Below are 19,763 nucleotides of genomic sequence, written 5' to 3'. Positions count from 1 at the left end.
TTGGGCACAGGGCGTTTACGACCACCACGGCGCACACGAATACGGTAAATTACATAACCTGTTTGAATAAAATACAAGTAGTTACAGTGTGCATTGACCAAGTCATAAGCGAACAAAAACATTTACACTTAAGTAAACAATCAAAAATACATTTATGTCACTTGAATGATCACATAAGTAGTCAGCTAGTCAAAACACAGTGCTGACATACTGTAACTCCAAATTAGTGGTTGTGCAAATAAGTGTAATGGTACCATTACACTTATTGGATACATGAATCAATTGACTTCACAGAGAATATACTTCAAAACCTGGCAATAGCCAGAGTGATAATTGTGATTCACTCAAGGGAGTTCTTTACGTTATCAATCTGGGACTGCTCCACGGTGATTTGCTCAGGAAAGGCAGGACATTCTGTACAATACTTCGAGCTGATTGGGTAACGGATAAAAATGTTGTGTTCATCTTAGGGGGGGAAAAAAAGCACGAACATCTTTACCAGATTGTTTCCCCCACTGATCTCTATATACTAATATTTTACCCCTCCCATCAAGAAGATTACTGTATAAACTACACGTATACATACAAATTAGACTAATACAGCTCAATTAAGTTAAGCTCATAGTATGGGGCCGGTCAGTATTTTTTTTAACAAGTCGACTGTATGTTCTGCTTTGAAACCCCCCCTTCTTCTTTCATCGCTCAGTTCCCGTTTTCTCCTGTAAACTTCATACAGCATATAATTTTAACATGCATTTAAGGTAAGTTGTGAAATGTTATAAGTCCTCTTGTTTAAGTTTAATAAATTTAAAGCATCCTAAATCATGCCGTTTCTACTAAGTATCGTCTCAAATGTTCTCCAATTTTGATACTGTAAATGTATAGGATCGTATGCCGAGAAATGTTTCTTGGGAGTGGTAATACGGCGGCTTTAGAAGTCTTGGCCTATCGGCTATCTAGTAATATATACAGATCGGTGGTTTCCCCCAACGTTGGCGATTTCTGTTTGGTCGGTTGCGAACGAATCAGTGGAAGCAGTACAAGATGGATTCTTGTAGTATTTTTGAACAAGTACTGCAAGAATTCAGCTTGCTGGCAAGGTTATATACTTCATACTTGACAATGACATTTACCTTGTTTGGCCTTGTAACCAAGCCTACGGGCTTTATCGGGTCTGGTTGGTCTTGGTGCACGGTGAAGGTTTGACAGTTGGCGGTACTGCCAGCAGCGGACACGAAGCAAGAAGCGCATCACATCTGACTGCTTCTTGCGCCACAACTCTTGCATATAACGATATGCCCCCATGTTGATTTATCTGCAAACAACAAATCAATTCAATAACGTCAATGGACACCATTTCTAGTGATGTTAACTAACACTGAAGCTCCGAAGCACGCTTCGAACTCGATAGGCGGCTTATATAGCTTAATTCCACCGGGTCAGCTCAGCCCAACCCACGCACCCACCTCCAATGTGCATCTGGGACGCTGGGCGAAAGTAACGCAATGTGCATCTGGGACGCTGTGCGGAAGTAACGCATAAACGGCTGCGACACAATAGTCGATCACGGGAAACAATACTTAACCAAAACACGGAAGCCATGGAGGACGTTGCTGCCCGGTATCGATTGCTTGTTGTGTTTTTTGTGGTGCTTCAGATGTGGCGCAAAGAGGATCGGCGCCTCAAAGATAAGGACTATGTTGGAAAGCCCTTGAAACTCTACACTCTGATAGCAGTGGGAGCGAAAAAGACGAACATCGGACAGGGCACGGCTGGTAAGCTCTTGGTTTTTCTTCCCCCCTCGCCGATGTCCATTACTGATGACATTACAGGACCGACCGCACAATTAGCTGCCTTGGTATTTTATGTCATGTTCTGGACTCGCTCTGGCCCAACATTACAGGACCGACCGCACAATTAACTGCCTTGGTATTTTATGTCATGTTCTGGACTCGCTCTGGCCCAACGTAGGCGTGAAGCCCGCGAGCATCTCCGCACGGTCCAGTTCCGACACGGTCAGCTGTAATGGAAACGCTCGCCACCACCGTGCTGGCTTCGCACGGTGCGGTGCCGGACTCCAGTGGAAATACGGTAATCGCGAAGCAGTGAGCCGCAGCTTGCTTCAGTTTACGACGTCAACTAAAGTTTGGACCATTTGATTGCTCAAAACTACGCTTCACGATATGCTAAGTGGATAGCATTGTTCTACGACTGATCGTTTAAATGTGAAATGACCAAATATAATGCCGTGAGCCACAAACCATACAGATTTACAAACTATGTGATCCTCGGTGTAACGTACAAGGATACATGTTTAATCTTGGCAGCGCCGCTTTCTCATAATACGCCGACGCAATTAGCATCAACAAATGTGGTTTTAAATCGACAACGCAAAGTCTCCTTCGGCAAATAATCAGCGCCTCCTGTTCACAATTCTTATATAGACACAACGCATAACACCTAATGAAAGGATGCACAGATAGAACATAAGATTTAGATAGATTTTACTCAAACGAACGGCATGAAAGCTTTCTTACATGATGGCGTCCAGACTCCCAGCCGGAAAGAGAGAGAAAAATTACCCAGCATGCAATTTGAAAAGGATAGGGACGTACATACTTTGTTTAATTTAATTGGCGCATCACCGCCACCTGTTGGACTGGAGTGTAGAGCCGCAGAAAAACAGGCGATACGATTTTTTTTTTTAAGATTAATGTTTTATTGTGCAACGTGCACTTTCAACAGTTTAAACATTACAAAAGTCACATCAAAATAGTGAAAGTTTGAAACCAACAACAACAACAACAATTATATAACAATTTGGCAACTTGAAAAGAACAATATACATTTGTAAAGGCACAAGGCACAATTAATCAGCAAACAGGAAATAAAAAAAAAGGGGTGGGGTAAACAAAATAACCAAGGGTGGAAAAAAACAGTAATTTTAAGACATACTATGTCTCCGAGGCTTGAGGTAAACAAAGACACCAAACTCAGTATATGCACCAGCAGAGCTTTTGCATTTTCATCAGTTTTAAAGAGTTAAGATAAAGTAGAGGTTATTGTCTGTGAGATCTTTCATAAAGACAGGAAAAAGGGGTTTTGTCTTTTTTGATTTGGAGCTTTGGATGAATTATTTAGCTACTAGTAAGTTGTTCAACATACATCAGTGATTCTCAACCCTGGTCCTTGGAGAACACTATTTAGCTTGTTTTCCATGTCTCCCTATTCCAACACAGGTGATTCCAATGAATTGTTTTTATCCTTGTAGGCCAATTTACTATCTAGTTCAGATTATATACGCTTTGTTACTCAATTTTTTTCCATTGAAAACCAGAAAAACAATCAATATTCATGTCCACAAGTATAAACATTTTATGCTTTTTATCAGTGGCCTTCTGGATCATTGTACGCATAACTTAATCAAGTGCTCAATACGGGCAGTTGGTGGCCTGTAACAGGGGCGGACTGACCCACGGGGGTACCGCGGATTTTCCCAGTGGGCTGCCAGTCCGGAGGGCCAGTGAGCCGGGCCACAGAAAAAAAACAAATAATATATATATTTTTTAATATTATTATTTTTTAACACAATAGGAACAACGCATAGATCGGCACTAGTGGCGTGAGCAGGGGCAGACTGACCATTGGGGTATTGGCAAAAATTCTGAATGGCCACGGTCTGTCCATGGCCAATTTGGAACGGAATTTTATTTTTTTTTGCACCCCTCATGTTTTACAATACAGTACACATATGAAACTTTTAAGGAAATATATGTACAGCCCACTATTTTATAAATACAGGGCGACTCGCCGAGATGCTGTAAAGAAAGCCACAACAAGCCCCCAACGGCCCGAAGTCGCGCTCACCGGCCGCCACTTGGGGCAGGACACACACGGCTGGGCGCCTGGCGCCTGGCGCGGTGACTCGCCCAAGTCAGCTTCAATCAAACTCCGAACAATGCGTGAACCAGCTGACCGTTTATGCTTCGTCGGATTGTCGCTTCGTGACCAATAATAAGCAGTGCTGCAGCAGCCAATTAACTACAAACACAAGCGCACCAGCAGACACACAGTAAATTCTGTATAGTAAATTTGACTCTATTTAGAGTGGGACCAAATACACTCAGTTTTATAGTAATACTTACACTTGGAAGAGAGTAAAATAAAGAATTGGAAAACATAAAAAATAAAAGAGACTCCAAGGAGGAGGAACAAACTCACGTCCTTCAGTTTAGGAGACTGCCACACTACCACCTGAGCTATGCCCCTCCTACTGTTTGCTTAAATCCAAGAGACTAAAGACATTGTTTTTGGTCTGAGAAGATTCCAGCTGACATGAGCGATATACTAACACGTACAATCTACACCCTGAGCCACGCAGCTGTCATGGTCTGTGTTTTGGTTTTGTTTATTGGTCATGTTTTCCTTGTGTGTCTCCCCTTGATAAATGTCTCGTCAAATTTTATCATGTCCCCCTGTGCTTGTTATCCCTGGTGTTACCCAATCAGCTCTCCAAGCCACGTGTGTGTCATGTCCAGGTGTCTCTCGTTGACTTGTTACTTATGTGTATTTAGTTAACTGCTTTCTTTCACTCTTTGTCGAATCATTGTAGCTACCATGTCTCTGTCATGTTACCTCTGTGTTCCTGGTCTTTAGTTGAGCATAGTTATTTCCCTGTATTTGTTTGCTCTTGTTTTGGACTTTGTTGAACCTGGTTTGCCTTTTTGTTTTTGTTTAATTAAACAACCCCTTTTTTGAGCACACCTGCCTCCTCACATTTGGGTCCTCAACATCCACAACCTGACAGAATGATTCGACCAAGTAAGCACACAGCCAGGGCCGCCTTTATCTAATGGTAGGCCCTGGGGCCGAGACATTTTGTAGGTCCTACGCTATTGTAGTGGTGGGCGGATCGATCCAAATATTGATATCATCGATACCCAGTAAGTATCAATATCGGATTGATACTGGCACTATAATATGAATCTAGTAGTTTAGTTTCAGTTTGGCTCTTTTATGCACTGCTGCGGTTTGGTCAAACAGATACCAGGCAGACTGTCCCTCCTCCCCTCCTGTGATTCGATCGTGTGCCATCACGTGACTCAGCATCTCATCTTTCTAGTAGATTGCATGGACACTGAAGACATTTAATATTTTCAATTTGTGGTTTTACTGTTTTTGAATTTACTTATAGACATATAGATGTGATATGATCATGAGTGTTTAATAGAATACAGTGGAATAATGATTTTGTGAATTTTATTTTATCCTCTCACCCTCAAAGCTATTGAAGACATGAATGTGCATGATGTTATGAGAGCCTTTTGTCATTAGAGACTAAAAGTTTGGGGTCAGATCCTGATTGCATTTGTTCCCCCAGTCAAGAAGGAGAACTGTATGTAAATGTCTTTACTAATAACATTACACCTTTGTTTAACCTGGAATCAACATGTCTGTATGTAAACGTCTGCTTACTAATAACATCACACATTTGTTCACTAGGAGTCGACATGTCTGTCCTTTAATCAACTTAGGAGGGGAAGAGGAACCTTTTATCTTTTGAGTATAAATGAGTCGATGTTCTGTAAATTGTCACACACTTGGGGGGTCCACTTCGCATTCAGATGTGGGTGTCCTGACTGTGTCTTTAGAGGCTTCTAAATAAATTTTGCAAAGAAAACTTCTTCATCAGATCCTGAATACAATTATTTGGACACGCAAAGATTACACTTAATATAGTAATCAAAATATTCCTTCAAAATGGTGACGCCCCGACGTGGACGTATTGAGACGTTTTTTCAACAGCTGTGATTGCTCCTGAACACCGGATTTCTAAAGCGCAAAAATATTAACAAGGTGAGTGGACATTTTATCCACGTAGAGAAGTTCTGGTTGTTTAGGATCAATACAGTTGCATTTCGTCTGTGCTAAGTTGTGTTTGGGATCTGTGAACAAGTTAGGGGGGTTAAAGTCGTATACGGAGGGACGCAAAGTCCTCCATTTTGAAATTTACTACGACATTGAACTATGCATAGGAAAGTGATGCCCCGTGTTTACGGAAGTGACGTCAAGTCGGAGCGCTCTGCCTTTGAAACGGCATAAGACATTGAGTACCACGGAGGAATAGGCTGTTTCTGTTGTTGTGGTGTTATAAGCAGCTAGTGGTGATCGCACTAAGTGTTGCTGATGTGTGTTGTGAAATAAGCAGCTCGCGTTGATCACGCGTAGTGATGCAGAATTAAACGCCTGTATATCGCGTGTATCGCTACGGTGCGTGGAGTGATATATGAAGCCTGCCGTTTTTACGGTTCAAGTGCTGTGTGATATAAGCCGCCCGTGAAGATCCTGGATATATTTATTAAAGTCACGCAGAAGGTATTTAATATCTGTTTTATTTTCGTCTTGTTTGTATTTGTCTGAAAAAAAAAAAATAATAATAATAATAATAATTTTTTGGGGGGGATTAATGAGAATAGTTTTGATCTGTTATATCGTAGTATCATAAGTGAGACGTCACTCACTTTATAAATATTAAAAACGACTAATTACTACATATTATGGACGAAAAAATTTGACCGTAACTAAGGAGGTTCGATTTGCATAGACTTCCGGTCGAGAGTCAGAATTGGTCGCTAAGCGAACAGTGAGTTCATGATGCTGGACGCATTTCCACCACGGCGTCAACGTAAGTATGAAACTCTTTTAAATGAATGAATGCGCACTAATTGTGAGTGGTTGGTTCTCACCGTTGAAATATGTGATGTGTTCGTGGAACTTGCGTGTATAAAACAGCGCCAGACGCTGATTACCTCCGTGAAAAACACATCTATATTTTCTTTGAATGGAAGAAAAGTTAAGACGACAATGTAAGGTCGTGGACCAAATGTTGGTTTGTGCTAGAATGTTAGCGTTGGGTAGCTCTGTGAAAGTTGTGCGGATGACGGTGTAAGTGATTTTGAGAATGAGGAGGCTAATGCTAAGCTAGCGGCTCTGCCAGCGTACGAGTTGCCATGCACAGGAGATGAGTTTTTGGTAAGACGCTAACGCGCGAATCTGTTTTTAAGGCTAAGGATGAGTTAGCTGCGGGCAGCCACATCTGTTAAGAAATTGGAACATAAATTGGATGAAGTGTTGATTGTGAAAGATGACCCGCGGGGAAAACGTGAAACCAAGCGAGAGCTCTTGGCTTAGAAATGAATTGTTGAGTGTACGCGTTTGTTTGTTAAGCTCCATGGTGTTTTGTGGCCACGCGGTTTTTCGTTGGTTGTCTTACAATGTGCGCGACGTATCTGTGTCGCAGCCGTAACGTTGCGATGTATTGTGCTTTGATCTATAAGTACGTGGTGAAGTTATTATTAGACGAAGTAACGGTGTATTTTACAAGTGAGTCCGCGCACTTCGGAGAGGTTTGTGTTCGTCTGTGGTTATTTTATTTTTTGGAGGAGAAATGAGCAACGTTGCGGTGAGAATTATGGTCTTTTGAATTGGTTCAACTGAAACGCCACTGAATTAAGTTGAGGAGTTTGTGTTGTGTGTGAGTGTGTTCTGGGTCTAGTTTGGTGAGTTGAAACTGTGAATATGTGAAGTATGTGTGAATTGTGAGTTTAAAGGGGGGATTTGATTTCTTCTTGGTTTTGTGTTTTTTCTCCTCAATGCCTTTATGACAATGGAGAGGAACTGAAGTTAAGTGAAAGGAGGACTGAGTTTGTTGGAAGGCAGGTATTTTGTGTCTCCAAAAATGAGTGAGATAAGATAGGATGTATATGAATGGTGTTTTGTAGGAAGAGGAAAAGAATAGGTTTCAATGGAAAAGAGGTGGAAAAATTTCCCCTCTCTCCAGTTTCTTTGTCCTCAAAAAAGGGTGAAAAAGAATGGTAGCAGGAAATCTGCATATTTTGAAAGGATGGGGGCCGTGAGCTGCTGTTTTAAGAAGGTGGTGATTTGTACTGTTGTCTGTTAAAATTAAATTAAACTAGATAAAAAGGACAGGGGAGTGTGTATGATAAGTTTTTCTTCCGCCCCCCTTCTCTCTCTCCTTTTTGTCTCCTGTGGGGAGGGGTGTGTGATAAGTTTGGTCCTCTCTCCCATTGTCTCCATTTGGGAGACTTGTAGTCTGTTGTGTGTGAATAGCAGGGGTCTTCCAATGCTAATCAAGTTGTTCCTGTTAAAAGGAAAGATATAGAGGTCTAGATGATAACTACAGGCCACTATCCATATTATTTTAAAATCAGATCTGTGTTTTTTATAGTTGAATGAGTAATAAAACCAAATTTTAATATAGTTGAATAAGTAATAAAACCAAATTTTAATTGAAATAGACTTTTCATTTTTGATTTTTTGATTTCCCCTGCATCTCTGATAACTTATTCGTAGGTGTGAAAATGATTTAACCTTTGTCCTTATCTGAGTCCCATTCTAGAAGTCTGGAGAGGACTTTCCTCCAAGTGGCCAGGGTGACTGACAGCTGTCACATTTTCTTAAATTTGAGGTAACACGTAATGAAGATGTCTATGGTAGACATATGCGTAAATATAGTACTACTACTTGCTATAGTGTAGTGATCAAATTCAAATAAAAACACAAAATAAATAAATGAATAAATTAAAAATAGTTTGAAAAACAAAATATTTTGGGGGAATTTTTTATTTTATTTTTTCTTGGAAGTTGAATGACAACAAGCAGTGTTCTCTTGCTATGACAACAAGCAGTGTTCTCTTGCTATGATCTCATCTTCCTCTGTCTGTTACGAGGTGTAGTGTTTCGAGCAGGTTCAATCTTTGACTGAAAGGTGTTTCACTTGGGTGACTCAACCAAAAAGTGCTGGAAATGGAATGGACAGCATTCTCCTGCTATGCTTGATGTTCAGAGTGGACGGCGAACTGAACAATGGTCACTTTCGGGGGGGGGGGGAAGTGACCACACGGACTGCGAAAAGGATGGTACACTGTAAATCCACTCGTCCTGTGAATGTTCAATGACTCTTATGCATTGTTTGAGCATAATGTCCAGCAACCTTTTGAGCAGACAGGATTATCATCGATTCTGCCATGATGAACTTTTCCTGAGAACTCCAGTGCACAAAGCCCAGTGCCCGCTTTGAACTTTGCCCTGCATAAACTGCTATCTACAAGGACAGGAAGGAATATGAACTCCGGTTGTGGACTCAAAGTTCTGGAATCATCTGAGTTTGGTGCCTGAGGTCGTATGTTGTATTCTGTTTGTAGACATTTGTACTCTGTGCTATGTCAGAAGGGAAGATGTGATCTATAGCAATGCAGTTTCGGAAATTGAGAACAGCTTATGTGAATTAGGGTAGTATAAAATTTATTTTAATCTTTAAATACTATATTTTCCGTTGTTTGATGCTTGTTGAATTTGGCCTTCTATTTTTTTCCCATTTCTCTTTTATAACTTTGGCTTCTCAGATTGGACTCAGATGTGGAACACTTACGGCGAATTTGCTGGTTAAATTTTTAATTTTGATTAAGCTCAACAGCACTGATCTTTGGATTCCACGGGGAATGCACAAAGGCAAAGTTCCCTGCTGTGTTTTACAAGCCCCCACTACTCTGTAAAAGAGGTGAGGTGAATTAGCATTTTAAGAATACTTTTTGGTTGGTTTAAAGTAGGGGTTTTGTCTTGTTTTTCTGATCATAACTCGTTTCTTTTACTAGTTGAGATGGCAGATATTTGGAAGATTCGTGACCTGCAATAGATTAATGGGGTTATTTTAAATCTTTTTCTCTTCTCTTCTTGACCCTAAAAGTCCTCCGCTGCAGTATCTTAATTTACATCTGCTTGAGTTGTTTTTCTCACTTTAAGTTGCCTGAACAGGATTCAAATTTACATTACAAACTATTGCCTCAAAGGCTTTTGTTTTGATGGCTCATGGCTAGCTCAGCTGGAGATCTTTTTATAGTTCTGGTGTTGGCCAAATTGTCACAATTTGGTTGTTTTTCCTAATTTACAGGACACAAGGTGTCTGTTTTTTCTTCTTTGAAGCAGCAATTTGGAAGCGGCTGCAGTTTTCACATTCAGGTCTGAAATGATCAAAATTGATCTTTATCAGATGGGGGAATGACTGGTCTGTCTGAGTTTGTTGAAAAGGAAGTCTGATGTGAGAATGACTGGTCTGTCTGTGTATCAAAAGGAAGTCTGATGTGAGAATGAAGTTTGGTGTGAGGAATTTACAGGCAGAGAATGGAGAGGATTTTGACCATGGGAGGAAAAGTAAGTTCTACAAAGATGACAAAAGACGACCCTTATAGCAGAAATACGGTAATTATATTAAATTTCAGAAACAATTGAAAAGTATAATTTCTAGAGCCCATGGAATATGCCATTTAGGTGTGGAAGGAACATTGACACACCTGGGTGACATTTTTTTTTCATGAGACAAGTTGTTAAAAATGAACTGCAGGACTGCAGTGTTTATTAAAGGTATAAGTATATATATAAATCTCTTCTCAGACTGTTCATGGCCCGGCCGGACATGAATAGTTCTGAGTTAAGATGATGTTGTTTTTAAATGATTTACACTGCTATAATAAGAAACCAGCGTTAAAAATACAGAAATTTAATGTACGACAAAGAGCACATTTATGCTAAATCTACAACAGTAAATATCATGGTAAAATATTTGATTAATCATTATCTACCATCATAAGGGTTTCCTAGGAACACTTCATAAGATATAGAAACAATTAACATTTGCTAACAAAAAAACAGGTGCTCCTTTCAAAGTAAAGAATGAAGACTATGTATGTTATGAGTGACTAAATGAAAATGATTTTGCACACAGATTGGTTTGCTGATCATAATGGTGGGGGCCACATCCACCACATGTGAGCCACGGGGTCCCAGGCTCATCAATCACATCAATTGACCCCGACCGAGGAGGTTGACTAAGCTGCTGATCTGCGCCCACACCAATTGGAGCCATTTAACGGATCCCCACCTCACCCGTTTGGAGTGCCTTTTCCCTGGGCACACGGAGGAGGTCGCTGAAAGAAGATTCATTGGAGTGCCTTTTCCCTGGGCACGGATTGAGTCACACTGGGAATGAAGTCCCGTGACCTTTCCTGCGATCTCTGGCAGTGAGCCAGGGTTCGGAAAGAGGCTGACAAACGCCTCTTTTTAAAAAAAAATTGATTGACCAACTGTCGAACGCACTTTTCATTCAACAAGACACATCTGCTATTGCGTCGTGACACTTAACCACATCACATAGTGTTATGCCTCACATTTATTATGCCCCTTCCACCGAATTTTTTAATGAATCAAACTGAATTTTGACTGCTAAGCCCCTCTATCTATTTTTCTCTCTCTCTCTCTCTCACCTGCTATTCTTATTTCTAAACTCCACACATAAACATTGCTTCATTTTACGACGATCAAGATTCGCGCTGGACTTTCTCTCTAGACTATTGTGGGATTAAATGTCCAGTTTTTGAATTTATAGAAGTTCAATGGTAGGACTGAAGACATTTAATATTTTCAAATTGTGGTTTTACTGTTTTTGAATTTACTTATAGACATATAGATGTGATATGATCATGAGTGTTTAATAGAATACAGTGGAATAATGATTTTGTGAATTTTATTTTATCCTCTCACCCTCAAAGCTATTGAAGATAGGAATGTGCATGATGTTATCAGAGCCTTTTGTCATTAGAGACTAAAAGTCTGGGGTCAGATCCTGATTGCATTTGTTCCCCCAGTCAAGAAGGGGAACTGTATGTAAATGTCTTTACTAATAACATTACACCTTTGTTTAACCTGGAATCAACATGTCTGTATGTAAACGTCTGCTTACTAATAACATCACACATTTGTTCACCAGGAGTCGACATGTCTGTCCTTTAATCAACTTAGGAGGGGAAGAGGAACCTTTTATCTTTTGAGTATAAATGAGTCGATGTTCTGTAAATTGTCACACACTTGGGGGGTCCACATCGCATTCAGATGTGGGTGTCCTGACTGTGTCTTTAGAGGCTTCTAAATAAATTTTGCAAAGAAAACTTCTTCATCAGATCCTGAATACAATTATTTGGACACGCAAAGATTACACTTAATATAGTAATCAAAATATTCCTTCAACACATACAATATTGTACTTGAAATTTGTTGTTGTTGTTGCATGATAATCTTTACTATCTTGTTTTTTTTAGGTTGAAAAAGAAGTGATGAAAGCAGAGTTTTTACTTATTTTTTTTGTATTTGTAGTTTCTGAACAGTTAAAGTATTTGTTAAAATTTCTTTTCTTATGATTACTTTGTTCAAGAACGTCAAAAATGATATTTTGTTATGGTTGGAATGTTTCTGGGGGGAAAAACATTGATGAAGTATTTTCTATTTATCAATAAACTTGTCCTAATACGTACTCTTTGTTTAAAAAGGAAAAAACACAAAAACACTCAAAGGTTGAAAATTTATTGTGAATAATCAATTCGATGATACAGCTACCTTAACTCTTTGACTGCCAGATGTTTTCAGAAACGGGATGTCGCCAGTGCCAGGCGATTTAAGCATTTTGACTGATCTTTCAAGGTCCACAGAAAATGTTGTGTTTGGACTATGGAAACACACATACTACCAAATGAAAGATTGAACTCTCATCTTTCATCAGTAAAAAAGTTTGTTTCTACCTTATTCCGTTCTTCAGTAATCAACAATAGAAAATGGTTAGTTTCACCGAAATGCTCTGTTTTGAAACAAAAAGCGGAGAAAAAGAGCTTTTTGTGGCACGATATTATTATTACGTTATTTCATGCACTCTAGTGAATTCTACACTTCTTTTTGTCTATGAATGATGCCACAAACACCTAAATAGTGCTTTACTTCTGTAAAACGCTATCACCAACAATGAAAAAGTGTTTTTGGGTTGCAAAATACGTTTATTTCCATTCAAGAGTGTAACAATTTGACAAAACAATTTCGCAAACTATTTACAAATGTGTGCAACTGTGGTACTATTTACAATTATGTGGATGTTTCAAATACAGTTTTTCTTTTTGTAACGCTCCCATGCGTGCAAGGAGACGCAGCAGGATTTGCACAACAGATTAGTTTCACTTGCGATGTCTCCTTTCGCGTGCAGACGTTACACTTTCTTGACGACTTTTTTTTCCGGGGAATAGCAAGTAGCAGACTGTACCCACTCCTCCGATGAATATGCATTGGACTCGGGGCACTCTTCGTCATCCGATTGAACGTCCGCCTGAGCGTGCTTGGTTGTGCTCCGCGTTTTCCGGTGTTAGCATCGCTAGCCGGTGAACCTTTATGACGTCGTCATAGCCGCCGCGTCAACGCTTGCAACTTCAGCGTCAACCTCGGAGTCACCATCATCATCATCGATGATGATCATCGTCGTCATCAATGTGCTCTTTAGCGTTGGTCGATGCCTTTCGTCTTTGAAAAAAATTCCCAAGTGGGAGCTGCCTGCCATTGTTCGCTTCTTCAGCCATCTAGCTCCGCCTCACGTCTTCTACTGCCACGTCAATGCTTCTAACCTCGGAGTCACCATCATCATCATCGATGATGATCATCGTCGTCATCAATGTGCTCTTTAGCGTTGGTCGATGCTTTTCGTCTTTGAAAAAAACTGCTCGACCGTGAGCTGCTTGCAACCGGTCGCCATGTTTTCTCCCCTCCCCCAGCCATTGTCCCCTCTAGCTCCGCCTCACACCTACCCAATCTTGTCAAAAGAGAGTCATTGCTGCTAGATCTGCTTGAAACTTTCACAGCAGCTGGCCAAGGCTTTCCTCCACCCGTTTCAAAAAAAAATAAAAAAATTGGATGACGTCTTTTAAACGTCATTGGCGGCCCTCCGTAGGTTTTTACTCGACGTCTTTTAACGTCCATGGCAGTCAAAGAGTTAATTTATAAAAAAAAACAAAATAATAATCATAAACCATAATTTAGAAAACGAACCTGTATCGGTATCGGCGATACTGGCCCTGTATTTACTTGGTATCGGATCAATACCAAAATTTGCAGCATCACACAGCACTACTCCACTGTCCCAATCTACATCACAAAATGCATTAGTTTCTTTCTCAACATACAAGTGTGAGCTTTCCTTCTTTAGCCAGAAAACCCCAGCATACTTTTATTAATGAACTTACATGAACACAAAAGGCACTTTGTATAACAACAATAAATAAGAAATTATGCAGAATATTTAAAACCAAGATGGGTGAAAGTTTGAAAATCAACACCCTCAGAACAAAATTAGTTTTTTCTGGCCACAAACATAAACAGACACACCCACATACATCCGCATACACTCAACACCATGGATAGTAACAACTGACTGATGTCTAAACATTCAGTCATTTTAATTCAACATTAGCAGCTGTCCACAATAAGCAGAGCACTGACCTTTTAAAAGTGTTTTCATCTGGTCTTCTTTGCAAAGAATGCTTTGATTATGTCCTTGATATCCAAATTGTGAAAGATGTCATGCTCAATGAACATCAATGTGAGGTTACTGACTCTGTCTTGCTGCATGCTTTATCTGAGTCTGTTTTTCACCAAGCCCAGTTTGGAGAAGGACCGCTCCCCACTTACATTGGTCACTGGCATGGTCAGGAATAGCCGTAAAGCTATGTCTGTACTCGGAAACACTGTGTGGAGTTTTCTCCTTCTTAAACATTTCAGTAACTCCACTGCTGATGTGCTGTTTACCTTCTCACCCTGTACAAATTCTTTAAACTGTACCACCTCTTCCACAAAATTCTCCTCCAAGTCATTGCTGTATTTCCTCTGCATACTCAGTGCAGCTGAGCGGAGGTCTTGTGGGGAAATCACGTGCAATGCATTAAAAAACCCAAAGTTTTTATACACATCACTGTATGACTCATATGTTCTGTCCAGTTCAGACACTAAGCAGTCAATGACATAGATGTACACCTGCGGTCTGATAGTTCACACTCTGGCTCAGATGATTCGTCAGACTGTCTTTCTTTTGGGGGGGGGGGGGTATGCCTGTACTCATGGGACACAGTGGAAGACATGTTCCTTGCAGCTGTCTCAAAAGCTGTCAAACTATATCCCTCAGACCAGCTACATATTCACGCAATGACCGAACCAAATCCACAGTATTGCACCAGTCCAACTCCACCGCTTGTAGGGAAGCACTCACACCCTGGAAACGTTTAAGAATGGCATTCCACATGTTGCACATTAATGCAATTTCAAATCTATTCATCTTTTTGTGCAGCACCCTAGCCTCCTCCCTTATGCTCCAATTCTGGTGCTCATCATCAGCAATGTTGAGTAATGCCTCCCGGATCCCGGCATAATTCTGACACAGGGCTTTGGTTGCAACAGTGTGTGCTGACCATCTCGTATCAGAGAGTGATTTCAAGGTCTCGATTCTTTGATTTTCATTGGGCTGCAACCCTGCCTTGATCATCTGCCAGCGTGAAGTGGTCTTTGATGAGAAGTTGAACAAAGCTTGTACAAAACTAAAAAAACTCTCCACACAGCAGTTCACACTGTTCACTTCTACTAGGTTTAGGGTATGTGCTGCACACGGTACCCACTCTGCCAATGTGCTGATCTGCTTTGTGCGAGCCTGCACACCTTTGTAGGCCCCTGACATATTGCAAGCATTGTCATAACACTGCCCTCTACAGTTATTTATGTCAATGTCCATCTCCTCCAAAACACTCACAACTGATTTGAACAGTGCTTCTCTTGTATGGCTTTCAATGGGGAGGAACTTTACAAAGCGCTCCTCTATACAGCCCTCTGGTGACACATACCGCAAGATAAAAGTCAGATGGTCCATATGTGTGATGTCAGGTGTGGAGTCCACACTGATAGCAAAATACTTTGCTTGTTTCACTCTGCTGATAACTCCATCCAGCACCTTATGTTCCATAAGCTGTATGAATTCCTCACACACATTCAGAGAGAGGTTGGATGGAGTTGCTTTGCCAGTGTTTCCATATTTTTCAAAGTGAGCTTTTAAGAAGGGATCAAACTGGCTGATCAGCTCCAAGCTGCCCAAATAATTTCCATTGTTGGTGTCTCCGAACTTGTGGCTGTCACCCCTGAAAGCTAGTCCCCTTTCAGACAAATACTTCACAACAGTAACAACCCTCTTTAGAACCTGTGTCCCATATTCATACTCCTCATTAAACTGTTTCTTAAGTTCTGAGTCCACTGTGAAGTGTGTCTTCTGCCCAGATTTAGTCATAACTGTTTTAATTTCCTCATTTCCTCAGTAGAGCTTTGTTCTGTGTATGAATAGTGTCCTTGAGTATTATCGCATGTCCGGTCAACCCTGTTGAACTGTTTACTGGAAACTGTGTGGTACCGCCCTTCAAGATAGTATAAGAATGTTGTAAATCCACTGTAATCTTCGCACTTGTGGGAAGCTACAGCCATTGTGAAGTATAAAATGATTGACAGAAAACTTGACAAGTAACAAAACAATGTGACTTTTGCTGCTTATCAATAGGCCCCTGAACTTTGTAGGCCCCTGGGCTTCAGCCCAGGTAAGCCCGAGCATTAAAACGGCGGTGGACCCAGCGGACGGCACATGGCCTGTCCCTGCTCCACGGGCAGCAGCAGGCCCCAGTCCCTGCTCCACGGTAGCCTCAAGTCCCCATCTCCACAACAGCCTCAGTTTCCCTTTCGCCTGTGCCACTGCCGCCTTGGGCCTCGTCGCTGCTGTCGCCCCGGGCCTCCTCGCCCCGGGCCTCCTCGCCTCTTCCGCCTCCTCGACTTTGCCACCCCAGGCCTTTCTGCCTGTACTGCTGCCTCCTTGCCTCAGCCGCTGCAGCCCCTGGCCTCCTCGCCTGTGCCGCTGCAGCCCCTGGCTTCCTCGCCTGTGCCGCTGCAGCCCCTGGCCTCTTCGCCTGTGCCGCCCCTGGCCTCCTCGCCTGTGCCATTGCAGCCCATGGCCTCCTTGCGTGTGCCGCTGCAGCCCCTGGCCTCCTTGCCTCAGCCGCTGCAGCCCCTGGCCTCTTTGCCTGTGCCGCTGCAGCCCCTAGCCTCCTCGCCTGTGCCGCTGCAGCCCCTGGCCTCCTCGCCTGTGCTGCTGCCGCGCCAAGCTTCCTCTCCCCAAGCCCATGTTGCTGGTCCAGCGGCGCAAGCCCCGTGGCCGAACCCTGCTCCTTGTCCGGCGGCGCATTACTCCCTGCCACCTTCTGCCACTGTGTGGAGACCGGGTAGCCCCACTGACTGTCCCTGTCGCGCACCTCCTTTCTGGAGTTCTAACACCCCTCTGGACTTGTCCTGATGGGCAGGCCGTGTTCCCGCCTCCTTGCTCCCTTCTGCCAGGCCTCGTTTTGGGACTCTTTATGTTTTGGTTTGGACGTCTGGGATCCGTCCCCTAAGGGGGTGGAACTGTCATAGTCTGTGTTTTGGTTTTGTTTATTGGTCATGTTTTCCTTGTGTGTCTCCCCTAAGGGTCAATGTCTCGTCAAGTTTTATCATGTCCTCCTGTGTCATCCCGGTCCCTGGTGTTACCCAGTCAGCTCCCCAAGCCACGTGTATGTCATGTCCAGGTGTCTCTCGTTGTCTTGTTACTTATGTGTATTTAGTTCCCTGCTTTCTTTCAGTCCTTGTCAAATCAAGCCTTTGTCATGTTTGCTCGGTGTTCCTGGTCTTTTGTTGAGCATAGTTACTTCCCTGTATTTGTTTGCTCTTGTTTTGGACTTTGTTGAACCTGGTTTGCCTTTTTGTTTTTGTTTAATTAAACAACCCCCTTTTTTTAGCACACCTGCTTCCTCGCTCTGCCTTCACGCATTTGGGTCCTCAACTTCCACAACCTGACAGCAGCTCCTGCTGTGTGTTAGTATATCGCTCATGTCAGCTGGAATCTTCTCAACTCCAAGAGACCAAAAACAATGTATTTGATCACTTAAATTTAAGCAAACAGTAGGAGGGGCATAGCTCAGGTGGTAGTTGAAGAGGAATACTTTTAATTTTGTCCTCTTTGCGTGTTCCAAAAATATGAAGACAGATTTAATGTAAGAAAAAACACCTTTGCAAAAATGATTTAATAAAAACAGAGATCTCTGGACATCGTGACAGACTCCAAACATCACGTAACAGGAATTTCAGAGTGCCGAATGTGTCTCTTCCGCGGGGAAGATGGCTTCTTATAGTTAAACAGACCGCCTCTCTTTCATTTGTAGACAAAACATACTCTCTGGGTATTTTTCCGTGAGCGATGGCGCAAACAGAGTCAGGGGTGTGTGTTCGAAGCAGATTCTGTTCTCAAGGACCAAATGTGTTTTCGCACAGAACACTGAGAAGGAATTTTTTTAGACCAAACAATATGTTCCAGCTTAGTTTAAGGTCAAATTATACTGAGTTCAACACTACCTCACATCTACAAAACATTTCGACATGGTTAATTTAAAGAATTAAAATGTTAATAATGTATAACAATGGTTAATATATGAAATAAAGAATTTAAATGTTAATAATATTTAACAGTCCGCCCTTTGGGCTTATTTAAATAAAGCCCAATAACTAAACATTTAAACATTTTTACACGAAGATTCCAGCAGGATCTTCATCATCGCAATGGCAGGTGCAACAGTAGAATAAGAGAAAAATAAAAACATTATTTTTTAGCAGGAGAGGAGGTCAGTCATATGTCAAAACAATGTGATTCATCAAAAGATTTTTTCAGTAAAATAAGCATATCATATATGAAGACGATGTGTTGTGATTATGTTCAAAAATTGTGGTGGGGATCTCAGAAAATAGAAAATTGGCATGACAGTCAGTATGAGAAAGAGTGTCATTATTTACGCAATTGAAGACTTGTTGTCGTTTGGGCTAGGGAAGTTTTGTTGACGTTTGTCAGTTCCGTTTTCATTCTTGCGTTTGTTTTTTTGTTTTTTTCAAACAGAGTCCTTCAGCTCTGCGATTGGCTGGCAACCCGTTCAGGGTGTACCCTGCCTACTGCCCGAAGCCAGTTGGGATAGGCTCCAGTACCCTCACTATCCTTGTGAGGACAAGCGGTCAAGGAATTGGATGGATGGATCCTTCTGCTCTTTTAAAACCCACATCAACTGCCAGGGATGCTCATCTGGTGCCCCTTTTTGATGCAGGGATTGATCACCGAGCCCAAGGTGTGACACATTCTTTGTGGAACGCCCGGAAAAGGGACACGTTCCTCCTATCTCCAGTGAGGGATGTCCTCAGCGAAACTCAATCTCCATTGAGTGATGTCTTCAGCTCGTCAGGTGGCTCCTGGAAACTGTTGAATGGTTTTCCATTTGGCTCGTCAGGTGGATACTGGAAGCAGCTGACTGGTTTCTCAGTTGGTTCGTCTGGTGGCTCGCTCCTGAAGGTGGGAGTTGAGTAGAAGGCGGACCCTCGGCAGGTCTGATAGGCAAGATGTGGAACCAGGTGCCCCCGTGGACTGGACCATATTGACCTTTTCATCACCTCATCTGGGTGCAGAATGTTTTCATTTAGTCACTAATAAATAAAAATATTCACATCCCTTCTTTTTGAAAGAGCATCTGGTAGTTTTATTAGTTTGGAGTTAGTAAATGTTAGTAGAGTTCTGTAGGCCTGTCCTGTGGGAAAAAATTCTGTTTGTTGTGACATTCAATTAGAATCCAGCCTTTGGCTGACTTTAATGACCTAAGCACATTCATTAATGCAAAAATGAAAATCTTAGCCAATTCAAATCTGACGAGGCCAATTTTGTTTACAGAGTGTAATGATTATTGGAATGTTTTATTATAATATTTACTGTTATAGATATGGCATGAATGTGCTCC

At 41.7% G+C, this 19,763-nt stretch overlaps 1 protein-coding gene and 1 long non-coding RNA gene across 2 annotated transcripts in view; one reads left to right on the top strand and one right to left on the bottom strand.

Moving 5' to 3' along the window:
• rpl15 (ribosomal protein L15) overlaps positions 1–2,671 on the bottom strand; it is a 13,880-nt gene extending 11,209 nt beyond the window's left edge. The window contains exons 1-3 of the mRNA XM_077547878.1: positions 2,538–2,671; positions 1,134–1,315; positions 1–58 (exon numbers count right to left, since the gene is read on the bottom strand). The exon at positions 1–58 is cut by the window's left edge and continues 79 nt beyond it. Of these exons, the coding sequence (XP_077404004.1) occupies positions 1–58; positions 1,134–1,305 (230 nt within the window). The 5' untranslated portion in view covers positions 1,306–1,315; positions 2,538–2,671. The remainder of the gene's footprint in view (positions 59–1,133; positions 1,316–2,537) is intronic.
• LOC144036910 (uncharacterized) lies at positions 1,528–11,588 on the top strand. Its single transcript, XR_013288754.1, has 2 exons — positions 1,528–1,775; positions 10,802–11,588. It is a non-coding gene; the product is annotated as an uncharacterized LOC144036910 (long non-coding RNA).
• Positions 11,589–19,763: the final 8,175 nt, after the last annotated feature.

Source organism: Vanacampus margaritifer, chromosome 17 (genome assembly GCF_051991255.1).
Source record: "Vanacampus margaritifer isolate UIUO_Vmar chromosome 17, RoL_Vmar_1.0, whole genome shotgun sequence".
NCBI lineage: Eukaryota > Metazoa > Chordata > Actinopteri > Syngnathiformes > Syngnathidae > Vanacampus > Vanacampus margaritifer.
Note: the sequence above shows the minus strand (reverse complement) of the source record. Positions and strands in the feature narration are given on the sequence as shown.